General features: G+C 38.3%; 1 protein-coding gene across 4 annotated transcripts in view; it reads left to right on the top strand.

Moving 5' to 3' along the window:
- PPP2R5E (protein phosphatase 2 regulatory subunit B'epsilon) overlaps nucleotides 1-13,953 on the top strand; it is a 160,097-nt gene extending 146,144 nt beyond the window's left edge. For 3 of the 4 annotated variants that reach the window (XM_019969030.2, XM_019969029.2, XM_070797701.1), the window contains 3 exons: nucleotides 1,975-2,102; nucleotides 4,173-4,274; nucleotides 9,289-13,953. In XM_019969030.2, coding sequence (XP_019824589.1) covers nucleotides 1,975-2,102; nucleotides 4,173-4,274; nucleotides 9,289-9,388 — 330 coding nt within the window. In that variant the 3' untranslated portion in view covers nucleotides 9,389-13,953. The remainder of the gene's footprint in view (nucleotides 1-1,974; nucleotides 2,103-4,172; nucleotides 4,275-9,288) is intronic. The other variant, XM_019969031.2, reaches the window with a different exon arrangement.
- Nucleotides 13,954-14,417: the final 464 nt, after the last annotated feature.

The following is a 14,417-nucleotide window of genomic DNA, read 5'->3' as shown; positions in this document are numbered from 1 at the left end:
ACAAAGAGCAGGAATCTCTTTCCAAATGAACTTTATCAGGAAGACTTAGACTCTAGTGAAGCTCAAAAGCATCAAAGGGAGACAGAGTGTCTTAATCCACTGGGTCTGTGTCTTAGGGCTGCTTAACAAAATACCACAGACTGGGTGGCTTATGAAAAACAGAAAACTTTTCTCAGAGTCCCAGGGGCTGGCAGTCTGAGATCAGGGTGGCAGCATGTATGGGTGAGGGCTCTCTTTTGGGTCACAGACTTCTTCTTGTATCCTCACGTAGTAGAAGGGGCTAGGGGGCTCTCGGGGGTCTCTCTGAAAAGGCACTAATTCCATCATCTTTGGAGATTAGGATCTCAATTTAGGAGTTTTGGAGGACGCAAACATTTAGACCACAGCAGACTTCCATAGCGCTTCCCAGGTGATGCTCGTGATAAAGAATCCACCTGTCAATGCAGGAGATGCAAGAGACATGGGTTCGGTTCTTGGGTTGGGAAGATCCCTCTGGAGATGGGCATGGCAACCCACTCCAGTATTTTTGCCTAGAAAACTCTGTGGACAGAGGAGCCTGGCAGGCGACAGTCCATGGGGTCACAAAGAGTTGGACATGACTTGAGCACACACATGTCTGTGTGGCTTAAACACTAGGAATTGATTTCTCATAGTTCTGTAGGCTGAAAGTCTGAGATCAGAGTGCCAGCATGGTCTGCTGCTGGGAGGGTTCTTTCTGGCTTGTACATCTTCTCACTGTGTCTTCGCATGGCCTTTCCTTGCTGCATGCTTGAGGAAAGAAGCAAATCTCTTGCTTCCTCTTCATACAAGGTCACCAAGCCTATCTGATTAGGACCTCACCCACATGACCTCGTTTAACCTTAATTACCTCCTATCTCCAGATGCACTCACACTAGAGCTTAGGGCTTCAGCAGATGAATTTTGTGGAGGGGGTGGGGACAGATTTATTAAATGTATTTAAATGAAGCATAATTTCTTAATTGGTGTAAATGAAAGAAACTCTTTTCCTTTCCCCATATAACTACTCTTAGAGTTTTTAGTGGGGTTTTTTTGGTACTGTTTTTTTTTCTTCTGAGACTTTGGTTTACTTGAATTCTTATTGTTATCTTAGATTGCTTTTTAGATTTTTTAGGTTTTCTTTGAAGCATTCCTTTGAATTCAGAGGGTCAGTTGGTAAAAGTGGCAGTCAGAAAAAAGAGGTCTGAGATAGCAAGTGCATGTACATACAGCCAGTAGCCCTAAGTCCAAAACTGAGTGCCTTCCTCCTGGCTTACCCAGTTCAAAGGAGGGGACCAGAAATGAACTCTGGAAGGAGTCTAGGCACTAAACTCATGTCTCAGTTTATCACTGACAAGCAGTGTGACTGTAGCCAGGTTCCCCATCTCTCTGAACCCCAGTGCCCTCGTTTGTACAGTGGTACCCACTCCTCGGATGGTGGTAAGGATGACACATTCTGCCTGCAGGCTGGGCATAGTCTCTGGCCGAAGGAGGTGTTTAGCAAATGTGCCTGCTCTGCAGGGATGGGCAGCTGCGTTTTCTGCAGCAGCTATTGACTGAAGGCCAGCTACATGCTGGGCCCTGTGGTTGATCTGAAGTGTGTGGGATGAAAGAGGTGAGCCAGGAAGGGAATTAAAGTGATGGGAAACAGCATGGCATTTAGAAGCAGGGTGAAGGTGTCTGATGCTTGCGAGCTGTGTAGGGAAAATGTGGAATCAGGAGAATAAATGTGTTAAAAGGAGAATAAAAATAAGCAGGTAGCAGATCTTCTTTTTCTTTCCCAAATTGATTAACCAGTTTGGAACTTTGTGAAAGATTTTAAACCCACAAAAATGTAAAGTGTGATTAATACTTAATTTTATACTTGTTTGAATGATACTAAAATAGTCTTAAAAAACTTTTTTTGATGAGGTTATAATTTTGTTTTATCTTTGTCTCTTTCTCTCTGTTAACATTTTCTTTTTCCTTTTCTCAAAGGTGGCAGAAAGGGCACTCTATTATTGGAATAACGAATACATCATGAGTTTAATAGAAGAAAACTCTAACGTCATCCTTCCCATCATGTTTTCCAGTCTTTATAGGATTTCAAAAGAACATTGGAATCCGTAGGTTTTCACAGTTTTCCCTCTCCTTCTCTTTCTTCCTCCCTCCCTCCTCTCCTCCGCCTCTTCCTTCCTTCCTTCTTTCCTCCCCGCTCTCCATACCTCCCTCTCTCCTTCCATCTTTCCCTCTCCTCCTCTCCTTTGGCCTCTCTTCTTCCTTCTCCTTTGCTTGATAAAATATCTTGTATGCATGCTGTATGTCAGATGTTGTGCGTGCTGCTGAAGATACGTGTGTGAAAAGGTAAAATGTCTCCATTTTAGAAATTCACTGACTGGTTGGGGAGACCCACAAGTAAACAGATTTTTTATAAAACAGTGTTTTAAGTGTTGTTATGTTCACGTATCTGTTTATTTGAGGGCATCTTAACCTGTCTATGAATATTGCTAAGATCTTTTGGGGATGCTCTGGATCAAGTGGAGAGATTTGTATTATATTGATGGGGGTGATGATGCTCATACTGAATCTTAAAAGAATTGGGCAAGTGGATGGGATGGGGGTAGCCCATTGAGATGGTGGGTTTACCCGTCGCCTAAAAAGGCACAGAAGGTAAGAAGCACCTGTCGTGTTCTGAGGCCTGTGAATTCGGGAGGGCTGAAGCGCACGGTCATTTGAGAACATCGAGTAGTGCCTACGTGAGTCTTCACCAAGTGAATAACAAGGAGACGTTAGAGAGTTGGAGGAAGGGAAGTGGTCTGAACTGATTTGCATTTTAGCAAGATCCATTTTTTAAAAACCAACTCAGTCATTATACATATTCTGTAGAGGGCAAAAACATTTTTGAATGTTTTTTATCATCTAGTTTTATGAAAGTTAAAGCATTCTGTATTGAATGACTTGACATGTTTCTCTATGACATAGAAAGAAAATTGAATGTGGCATTAAAAATGAAATATAATTCCATATTTCCATAGTATGTTTGTCTACAAGCTTTGCATACAACTGTAAAATGTCATATTTCTCACTTTTCACATTTGTCAAATTTGTGACTAAAGCTTATAAAAATATAAGAGCTGGCAAACAGTTAAATTTCATTATGCAGGGAGCCTCTTGAGAACCTAGAGTGCTTCTAGCACGTGTCCTTAACCGCTCAGCAGACTGTGTTTGCCTTTTCTCCATCACAGCTCCATCACGGTCATATCTGAGAAGGTCTTTCTTTTCAACAAAAGACAGCTGAAGTTTCTCTTTTAATAAACACAGGGTAGAAGCAACACAGTAAACCCACTTATAAATGTTTTAGAAACTTCAAACCCAAGGAATGCCTTTTTCAGTGGTGTTGGAAAACACGCAAAATGGAAGAAATGTTGTATAGTTTTGCACAGGGAAGTGTTATTTAGATTCTAGTCTGGAGATACTAGGCTTGTCATGGCAGAGTCCTCACATTGCCGAGAGCTTATTCTTAGACTTGATAAGCATGGGCAGCCATTTGGCTCTTGAGCTGTTTAGTGTTCCATCACTGATAGCAGCCATCACCAGCTAGCCAATTACCTTCAGCCTGTGTGTTGAGTCAGCAAGAGGACTGATGCAAATCACCACTAGAAATGTAACTCTTATTAAGCTGCCCAACTTACGGGGGGGGAGGGCTTGGTATCATCTTTGAATATGAATTATAGATATATAAACTTTGTTACCATGGAAACAGCCTTTGATTTTGATGAATTATGTATTTTATCACTTTAGAAATAAAATTCTATGCAAATTCAGGTCTCAAAGGTTGGTCCTGCCACAAGTGTTCATTTTTAGGGTGAAGTTGCTTTATACTTGCCTTTTTATTAAATGAAATTAACAAGTGCCCATAGGCAAGTCTATTCTGGGTACCAGTGATTAGAAGGGCAAAATTAGATTTTCTTTTTCTAATCCTGCCAACCCCTCAGAAAGATCTCTTGTCTAAAGAATGTAGCTCTCTTCAGGTGGAAATGAATTGTAGGTCATTTCTAGTTGTTCCAACTAAAAAAGGGATGGTGACTAGGCGGTGTGAGCAGCTCATTCAGGTAAAGGTTGTACATCCATTTTCTTTGGGCAGCAACCCATTACATAGGACTAAACAACACGTTCCTTTCTCTCTGTGCTTCCAGGGCTATTGTGGCGTTAGTGTACAATGTGTTGAAGGCGTTTATGGAAATGAACAGCACCATGTTTGATGAGCTGACAGCCACATACAAGTCAGATCGTCAGCGGTAACTTTTTAAAGCTTTTTTGTCAGCTGTGCATAAAACTGTTGAGTTCTTTCCTTGCTCTTTGCTGAATTTGCCTCGTTGTACCTGAAATCCTAAGCAGCACAATTGTATTTATTTCCATATTCATTTTTGCATGTGCATTAGTTGTGTCTTTATTAGTGTGTCACTGGGTAACAAAGCGTCATTTTGGTTAAGTCTGCTTTCCTCCTCCCTTCCCTAATGTTTCTCTTCTGCGTCCAGGTTAGAAGCCTGACGCATAACTGGTGTTTCAGGCCCACATAAGGGGACCATCAGGTTGATAGCCATCTGGATTCACTCCCATTCTGAACTAGAATGGGGCTGATATGTCCTTCACTCCAGTAGCAAGAGAGATGGGGCATGCTTTTGTTTAGCTCTTTGACCCAGAACTTAACTTTCTATACTAGAACCCAGCACATTCCTGTGATTTAGAGGGCAGTGAAAAGAACAAGGAGGTAAAGAGTATTATGCAAATCTTGATACGTTTAAGGTCAGAGGGAGCAGAAACCAGTTGAACTCATTATAAGAAATGCTTCTGGTTTCATGGGTCTTTCTTGATTTCATTTATGTGATTCTTCAATTTTGTTATTTCTCGTTCAGTATATTCAACTTTCCAAAAGATGTGTCTTAGTCTGTGTGGGCTGCTATACTGTATTATAGGTATCTTGTGGGTAGCTTCCAAACAACAAAAATGTTCTGGAATCCAGAAACCCAAGAGCATGGCGCTACCATAGTTGGGTGAAGGCCCTCTTTCTGGTTCAGAGCTGGTACCTTCTCACTGTGTCTTTGAAGGTGGAAGGGGCAAGGGATCTCTGTGGGGTCTCTTTTATAAGAGCACTAATCCCATTCATGAGGGCTCCACCCTCATGACCTAATCACCCCCAAAGGCCCCACCTACTAATACCATCACCTCTGGGGTTTAGGATGTCAACATGTGAATTTTGGGGGCATACAAATATTCAGACCCTTTGATGTACTTGGAGAGGTTGAGGAAAGTCTGGAGAGCTAGTTAGTAGTTGAACCGCTGGGTTGACTTTTCTCATCCAGAAGAAAATGTCAGCTTTGTGTATATTGTAAAACCATAGACTTTCAAGGATCCCAGTGTTCATACTCAGGACCTGGCTAAACCTCCTGAGAAAAACTGTCTGGTTCCTTTGCACCTTTTCCCGATTTTTAATATGTTACTTGGATTTTAGATAAAAGGAGCAATGAAGGGAAAGGTTTGGTGGCAAGGGACAGATGATCGTCACAGTGATTTTTTAAAAAATTACCAAGATATGGCATACAAGAGCAACTTTATGGAATACGAAAAGTGTTTAATAGTAGAGAGAAGAGACTTGAGTTGTTTTTAATACCATGTTGAGGTAAATATTAGTTATTGGATATGTTGTACCAGACTTAAAGAACTTTTAATTTACTATATTTGTAGTTGTTTCAAATCATTAAATTTATAATAATTCTCCATGTTTCAAACTTAAAATCTTTAAAAAATGTTATTTAAGTGAAGGGAATACAGGGCAGATTTTCATACTGTGATATACCATTAAGGAGTGCATTGTACGTAATATCCTTCTTTTTATAGTAACTAAAAACCCATTTTTATTTTCCTAGTTGAATAAGAATTAAATCTGTAGAAATCCATTAAGACTACTGAAGACATGTTTCTAAAATATTCAAATCATTTGAATTAATTTCGTTCATTTTTATTGAATTTCAAAACTGTTTTATGATAATTTATCATTTAAACTAAATAGGCCAGCCTCTTGAAAAAGATAATTAACAGCAAATAGACACTATGAAGCTGACTATGACAGTCTTGTGCTTTAAAGTGATTTATAGCGAGTGGACTTTCTTAATGACAGAAGGAGTATTTAAAAACCAGTATTTTGTCTAATGAGCAATACAAGGGTATACTTAGTAGATGGAAATACTAGTTTTTCCATGGATATAGGAAGAGAAAAAGAGACTAAAGAGATTTATTTGGTATTGTCCGACAAGAGCTTCTCTGGTGGCTCAAATGGTAAAGAATCCACCTGCAGTGTGGGAGATGTGGGTTGGATCCCTGGGTTGGGAAGAGTCCCCTGGGTTGGAAAGAGTCCCTTGGCGGAGGGAATGGCAACCTACTCCAGTATTCCTAGCTGGAGAATCCCCATGGACAGAGGAGCCTGGTGGGCTACAGTGCATGGGTCACAAAGAGTCCCAACAAGAAATGAAAAGAGGATTTATTTCTAGAAGGCAAGAAGTTAGTAACTGTTGCAGTTCACATCAACATTTTTTAAAATATTTAATCTGAAAATGGTGGGTGGAATAAGTAACTAACTCTGACGGATACATATGTCAACATTAGTGCTCTGTGAAATTGTAACAGGGAGTTTGACATTATCCCTAGTATGACAGCCTAGTGAAGTTTTAAACTGCCACCTACAGGGAGAGAGAAAAGTGGGAAAGAATAGGGGTGACAGAAGCTATATCAGAAATATTTAGGGTTTTTGAAGATAAAGCTGTCAGTATAAAAGATGTATGATAACTCAGCAAAAAGTTTACCTAGAAGAAAAGCCCCATAGGGTAGACTGCTGCTGCTGCTAAGTCGCTTCAGTCGTGCCGACTCTGTGCGACCCCGTAGACGGCAGCCCACCAGGCTCCTCTGTCCATGGGATTCTCCAGGCAAGAACACTGGAGTGGGTTGCCATTTCCTCCTCCAATGCATGAAAGCGAAAAGTCAGAGTGAAGTCGCTCAGTCGTGTCTGACTCTTAGCGACCCCATGGACTGCAGCCTACCAGGCTCCTCCGTCCATGGGATTTTCCAGGCAAGAGTACTGGAGTGGGGTGACTGCATTGATTGCTATACAACTCTTGATCAAAGACTGGTGAAATGCCTCAGTGACAAGATTATGAATGTTTAATCATGTCAGCTCTTCATTTAAACTGCAAATTAAGGTAGTAAGAACCTAACATATATTGAAGCTGTTTTTTAGTTGAATAAAGTCTCTAAAGCCCTTGCTTACTATCTTCCTCCTCTTCCAAGTAAAAAGATCAATATGCATTGAAACTCAGCAGGATCAGCAAAATTTACTTTCAAATCAGTATTCTATGATAACATTTATTTAGACCTAATGTTGGGCTTCCCCGGGAGTCCATTGTTTAAGAATCTGCCTTGCCGTGCAAGGGAAACCTGTTTGATCCCTGGTCTGGGAAGAGCCCACATCCTAGAGTAACTAAGCCCGTGTGCCATAACTACTGAGCCAGCCCTCTAGAGCCCGAATCACAATGACTGAACCCACACACTGAATCTGCTGAAGCCCAAGTGCCTGGAGCCTGTGCTCTGCAACAAGAGAAGCCACTGCACTGAGAAGCCTGTTCCACCACAACGAAGAGCCCCCGCTCACCACGACTAGAGAAGGGCCTGCACGGCAATGAAGACCCAGCACAGCCAATGATAGATAAATAATAAAGCTTTAGACAGACCTAATGTTATCCCCAAATTGTACTGAGAAACCTAAAGTGATGATTTACCAAACAGTTTTGCTCTGCAGTTAGGTATCTAGGATCCATAGTGGTTGGAGAATTATTGCCCTATAAATAAAATTTTTCAGGGTCAAAGGTACCAAGTAGGTAATTGTTTGAAAAACTATTATGCCTACTAAAAATTTATATTGTATCAAGTGTATTTGAGCCAGTTAAAACTAGTTGCAGTAAACAAGGCTTAAATTGCCAAAATACTAATTATAAAATGATGGAATGGGGATGTAAAAGTCTTTAGATATTTCTAGAGGTATTTTGGCAGAGGGGGATGAAGATTAATTTCTGTTGCTGTAGACAATCAGTACAACTTAAAAAACTGGTAATGACTTAAAAAATATAAGGCGGTGGAATTATGTATACATTCCACTTATGTGGATTTCCTTCACTGAATAAATACACTATACTACAGTGAAGTGCAAAATTCTTGCTAAGTCAAATTCTTCCCAAGTGAAGTAGAGCCCCTGTTTTTAGGAATTATCTGAATTTATAGATTCACAAATATTATCAGGTGTGCTGTTTACTGGTTCATCACAACATGAAGAAACTAGGGACAGTGTAGTGAGTTATTTTTAATAAATATGAATTTATAGTGTACCCATGTGTACCTGGATTGCGTACTTACTACTTCATTGATATTAAAGTTAACATCTTTTCTTTTATAAAACTATGGTAACCTAAAAATGTCCTTGGCAAAATAAAATTCATTTACCCTATTTGGAACATCTAGTTTTTGGGAAAATTTTAACCAAACAGTAAAATCTGAAGTCTGTAAGTCACAAATTGATACTGAGCCAATTCGAAGGCTTGGAACATTAAAAATTTAATAACTGATAATACTAACAAAGTTCTGTTGAGAATTAAAACTGAAATTATAGAAGAAAGATGTTTAGTTTTATATATAGGTATAAAATAAATTCATAATTTGGTTCCTGTGGTTTGATATTTTTAAGAACAAGATTCTGCTAAAGACTTTACATACATATAATGCAGAAAAAATGGACTGTAATAAAGAGGAAGTATGTTTTCTTGACCTACTACCTTCTCTATATCATGTCATCTCTAGCAACCCTTTTGAGAAACTATTCAGAGAGAAAAAGAAAATCAGATTTGAACTAGACCCAAAGTAAAAATGCCATTGGATTTAGGGTAACAGATACTTATAAATGTTGATCTTTTTTTTTTCTTGGTATTTTGAAGTTAATCTTCCTTATTAAGCTAAGTGTAAAGGAATATTAATGTGAAATGAAATCTTAAAATATACTTGTCATTTCCTACTCTATGTTCTTTCTATATATGTGTCAAGGAAAAAAAAAGAGCAGAAAACCAAAAAGATTAAACACCTACAAGTTTAATGCCAGAGTTTTCAGAGATTTTTAAAAGACTGGGTTAAAATATGTCAAAGGGGCAGTTATTGTTGGATAATCTTTTTAAACTTTCTCAGTTGTTTACCTTATATTCTATTTTTTTTCCCCAGTGAGAAAAAGAAAGAAAAGGAACGTGAAGAATTGTGGAAAAAACTGGAGGATCTGGAGTTAAAGAGAGGTCTTAGACGTGATGGGATAATTCCAACTTAACAAAAATATCAACAACAACATTACTAACCTGTGGAGTCACACATTTATGTAGTAGAAGATGGAGCAACAGTTTTCTGTATTGTGCAACTTTACAGTAGATTTCACATTTGTTTCATTATTACAACAGCACTGTATATACCTGTCTCTAAGTAAAGGAAAAAAAAAAAATAAGGACTTCAATCCAAAGTTTGGACAGTAGATGGACTTCTCAGAACTTGGCAAACATAATTATTGTTCTAACCCTCTTTTAAAAAAAAAAAGCAGTCTTCAGAGGTCTGTTGATGAAATTGCTATATTAAAATTCCATTATTGGGAGTTCCTTATTTATCATTAGCAGAGAGTATGAAACAATTTTCAAATGTGAACAATCTTAAATTTAGCTTGTCTTTCTGCTAAGCTGTTAAATGTATTTATAGTAAAGGAAGGAAAAAAAAAAAAGACTGTCATTTCCTTATAAGTTTGTATAACATCCTCCTCTGGATAACTTGACTGTAATTTGACATCTTTTCCTTTTGCACATCTTCATGAGTTGAATGTGGAATGGGGCTATGAAGTATAAAGGTCCCGTGTTAAAAGTTTTGTTTACTGGAATGAACATCCTTCCAGTAACCAGGTAGTGCTGGTACTCCTTTAGTTTTAAAATTAGGAGTAAAAGAGAACAGGTGATAAACATGGTAGGGAAGGGAATTTCGGATTCATGCCTGAGTTTATGGTGAATCCAGATCAATGTCTTGAATCCTTTGAAAACAGGCACTGGGACAGGAGAGGGTTCAGCACCTGACCAGTATTAGTTATGTACATCACTGAAAACACATACCAGAGATGTTTTAGAAATGTCAGGAGACATCCTTTCGGACCATTTGGAAATAAGAAAGACAAACACTGAACAGTACAACCATGAAATTGATTGCCAGGATGTGAATCTAATTGGGAATAGTCGAGCAAACAGCTTGGACTGTTTGGAGTTGTTGCCTTACTTTTTCATATGTATTTATAAAGTATTCCAGCAAAAAGAGGATGTAGCCTCTGGGGAAAACAAACAAACATATTACAGTGTTTTTTGTAGATTCTCGTTCTGTATCCCATCACAGCGCCAGCCCTGTTTTTAGCCAGAAAGGATTCAGGATAAACATTATTATGCATTCTGAATTGGATGCGTATTCCTAACTACTGTATTTGTTACCAAAAGTGGTTCTACAAATGCTACTGAAAAAAATCTGGAAATTCCTAATGTCCTGAGTGTTAATAATAAAGTTTAAAAATGCTTTTATATCAAAGGTGCATTGTGACCAAATTGTTTAAGAAAACAAAAAAAACCACAAAATCTAGGGCTGTATTATAGATATATCTTACTGGCTCTCTGCTCTGTATTTGAAAGAGGAATCTTACATCTTGGGGAGTTAAAATGCTGATAAAACTTGTGTACATTGTGTACTTAACCTAATGCAGTTGCATTATCATGTACTGAAAGATACGTGTTTTGGGATTTATTTCCAGGATGCTTTTGCTTGTTATGGACATGGCAGCAGTGAGTTGATAATCCTAAACCATCCCTTCCAGAAGTATTCGTGACATGGAGCTGATTCTGCGTTCATGTGTTGAATTGTGATAGTAGCAAACAGGAACATATGAACTGTTGTTGCTCTTAATAGAAATATGGTATCAATATGGGCTTGTATAGTTTATTCCTTCCATTTAAAATATAAGATAGAATATGCAGTTTTATTCTTTATAAGAAAAAAGGAAAAAAAAAGAAGCCGCTGACCTTTCTCCCCTATCAAGTGTTTCAGGATTATCAGGTCACAGTTTGTGCATCAAAAGTCAGCCAGTTATGGACATTGTCATCTCAATAACTTTGTAAAACAAAAACAAAACTTGGCATTGTTAATTCTGAAAAAGAAACAGCAGTAAAAGAGTCGTATGCAATATCAAACACAACATGGTTTAGTGGAATTAATAGATTTTTTTTTTTTTAAGAACTTTAATGGGGATTCAATGTAAAGCTGGCAGAGGCTGCCAAAGATGAAAGAACTTACTTTAAAAGTGCTGGAGCAAAGGTGCAAGTTCAAATGCTAAAGATAAAAAATAAATTTGTAACAAACCATCTCCTTCAGCCCTTTTGATTTTAGCCCATGGGTTTTGACTTTGCTTTATATTTAATTTTGACAATATGAACTTTTGTTTGCTATCAAGGTCACAGGTTTATGAACTATATCTCTGCCCATTAGAATGAAATGCAGTCATTTGAAATGAGAAAGACCAGGACTCTTTATTGCACCTTACCCTGTCCTCAGAGTTAAGGTGAAAGCTGTACCGATATCCTTGATGTCAATTTCGTATGCTGAGCATTCCAAACTGAGAAGAATAAAGCCAAATTTTAGACATATTTAAAGAAGCTATTATATGTCTAAAATTCATAGGGCAACTTCTGAGAAGAAACACTGTCTTTTCTACTTTAACCGAAAGTGACAATGTGACATTTGTCATGTTGGATCCAGTGACGCAGAGTAACTGAGGTAACCTGACTGTTGCACTATGTGACATATTTAAGGACGTACTTGCTGCATTTGCAGCAGCCCTCTCTCTTTGTCCTTTCCCACATTTCTGCTGTTGCTGCAAGTCGAGTTAATTGTGACAAATGCATCTTTGTGTTATATTTTGTTTGCTTCCTAATTTCCAGAACTATATATAAATATATTTTTTAAATAGCAAATATTGTAGTTAGTGAGTGATGATCACTCCAACCTTATCCCTACCATATTGGTTTCAGGGGTAGGACTAAGAGTGTCTTTGGAAGAAAAACAAAAAACGAAAACAAAACCCTGTGGTTTAGAAGGATGCTGAGGCCTTAGGCTGTGGGCCTGGAACAGCCATGTGAGTGAACTGACCCATCTCATACTTTGAATCAAGCATGCATTCCTTTTCTCATTGTGCAAGTGTCCCCAGTTTTCCCTCAGTGTTTAGTTTTCGGCCTTTGAAATTTTATTATATTTTGCTCTCCCTAACATCTGTTTTTTATAAAATAAAATAAAAAATAAAAAAAGTGAGATATAAGTAATACCCTCAATGCCTCTGGATACTCACAAGCAGGGTTATACTCCTTCATCTTGGGCTCACTTGCCTAAATGGAAGGGTTTAATTTATTTTGTACCTCCTTCTATGCGTGGGACAGTCCAGGGTGCGGAGCCAGGAATTGCTCATAATTGCACCTGCTATACTTAAATGTATAGCCCTAGGCTCAATCACACTATGGAAAGAAAAAAAAAGTATATTTAGAGCTTTAAAAGCTTTTTTATTTTTTTGTGGGGGCCGGGGTGGGGGGTGGGTGGGAAAGGGAAGATGTATGGATGCTATTGGCATTTTTAAGTGTTCAGAGGTGTTTTTTTTCCCCCTTCTGTTTTGTTTTTTTCCCTTCAATTGGATGCACTGACCTGGCCCAAGAAATAAAGAGATTCTCTCTTTTGATGCTGTTACCAATGTTATGACAAAGTGACAGTCGCCTAGAACAAAAAAAGTGGCACCAGACATGATCAGTGATATTTATTTGCACATCGATATTTTTATTTTTATATTCTGGCTCAGCTGCTTCTCTGAGTGGAGTTAAGGAATGAGCCACAAAGAATTTTTGTAGTAGCTATATTGGGAACGCATTTTATATTTCTCAGTATTTAATTTTGAAACTCTAAAAGGATGGTGCATCTTGAGAGAAAGCTGAGCAAATTTTAATCTGGTGGAATGTTCGTTTGTGCTGCTTATTGTGCACAACTGCAGCAGTAGCATCTCTCTTGGAAATAAACATCCCAGATTATGACGTCTATGAATATAGGTTTCCTTTTCTACCCCACTCTTTCCCTTCCCTCCCCCGTCTTTCCTTCTTTCCCTTCTCTTTACTTTTTTGGAAATCACTTATTGTATATAAGTTGTAATCCAGACCTCATGTATCAGTGGGGAACTTTCAAATATAAATATTACCAATACATTTTCTGGTTGTTGTCTGATTTTTGATTGAGGTATAATGAGAATGACATGTCCATTGCTTTTGGTTTGAGGACTTCGCTTTAGCTTCATACATCTTTTGGTATTTTAGTATTTCATTGTTTTAGCAGGAGAGGGCAGCAAAAGTTCATTTTCCCTGTTAGAAATGCTGTGGTTCATGACTGGTTTTAAATTTAGTTGTGTGTGTGTGTTTTTAAACAGCATCTGTTTGTGGGTAGAGGTAAAAAATGAAACATTTTTGATAATGAAAATTTGCATATGAAAATTATAGACTGATTCAACCAGACAGTGAAGACTTCTGATCCACATGAAAGTCAAAAGGCCACAAAAGAATCTTCTGGCACTGGCTAAAATATGCTACTTCCTTTTCAAACACAACAAAATGCAAGCTGAATCTTAAAACACTTGGAGTTTAAAATGTCTTTCTTTGGAAATGATTTACTTTCTTCAAAGTGGTAACAGAAACAAAAATGAAGGTGCTCCTGAAGGAAAATGTAACCTTCCCCTTTCACAGCTGTGTGAGAGGTTCTGTACTGTGGGTACATCCAATAAAGAAGCAGTGAAGAGTTTTCAGGCGCCTGGCTATGTGTGTGTGTTCATCTGTTTCTGACCTCCGTGACCTTTTTGAACCATACAAATGGTAGATTTGATCAATATAAATGTGAAGTTGGTATGTTCAGGCTTTCAACTTGAGAAAATCAGTTTGTAATTAGGGTGGGCTTCAGGATCTATTGCTGGATATGCAAATACCCCAAAACTTGGTGGCAAAATCAAAGTTATTTTGTTCACAAATGTACAATGTGGGCAGGACTTGGCAAGAATTCTTGTCTTTGCTATTCCAGTGTCAGCTTGGGTTTATCAAGGGGGACAGGAGTCATGGCTCACTTGCATGGCTGGCCAGTCGGTGCTGGCTGTTGACTTGGGGTTCAGCCAGAGACCTCATTTCTTCTTGACACAGACCTCCTTATGGGGGTGCCTTCCTTTACTTCCTCAAAGTATGAAAACTAGGAATGAACGTTTTAATCGACAGGAG

This window comes from Bos indicus, chromosome 10, assembly GCF_029378745.1.
Source record: "Bos indicus isolate NIAB-ARS_2022 breed Sahiwal x Tharparkar chromosome 10, NIAB-ARS_B.indTharparkar_mat_pri_1.0, whole genome shotgun sequence".
In the NCBI taxonomy this organism is placed as follows: domain Eukaryota; kingdom Metazoa; phylum Chordata; class Mammalia; order Artiodactyla; family Bovidae; genus Bos; species Bos indicus.
Note: the sequence above shows the minus strand (reverse complement) of the source record. Positions and strands in the feature narration are given on the sequence as shown.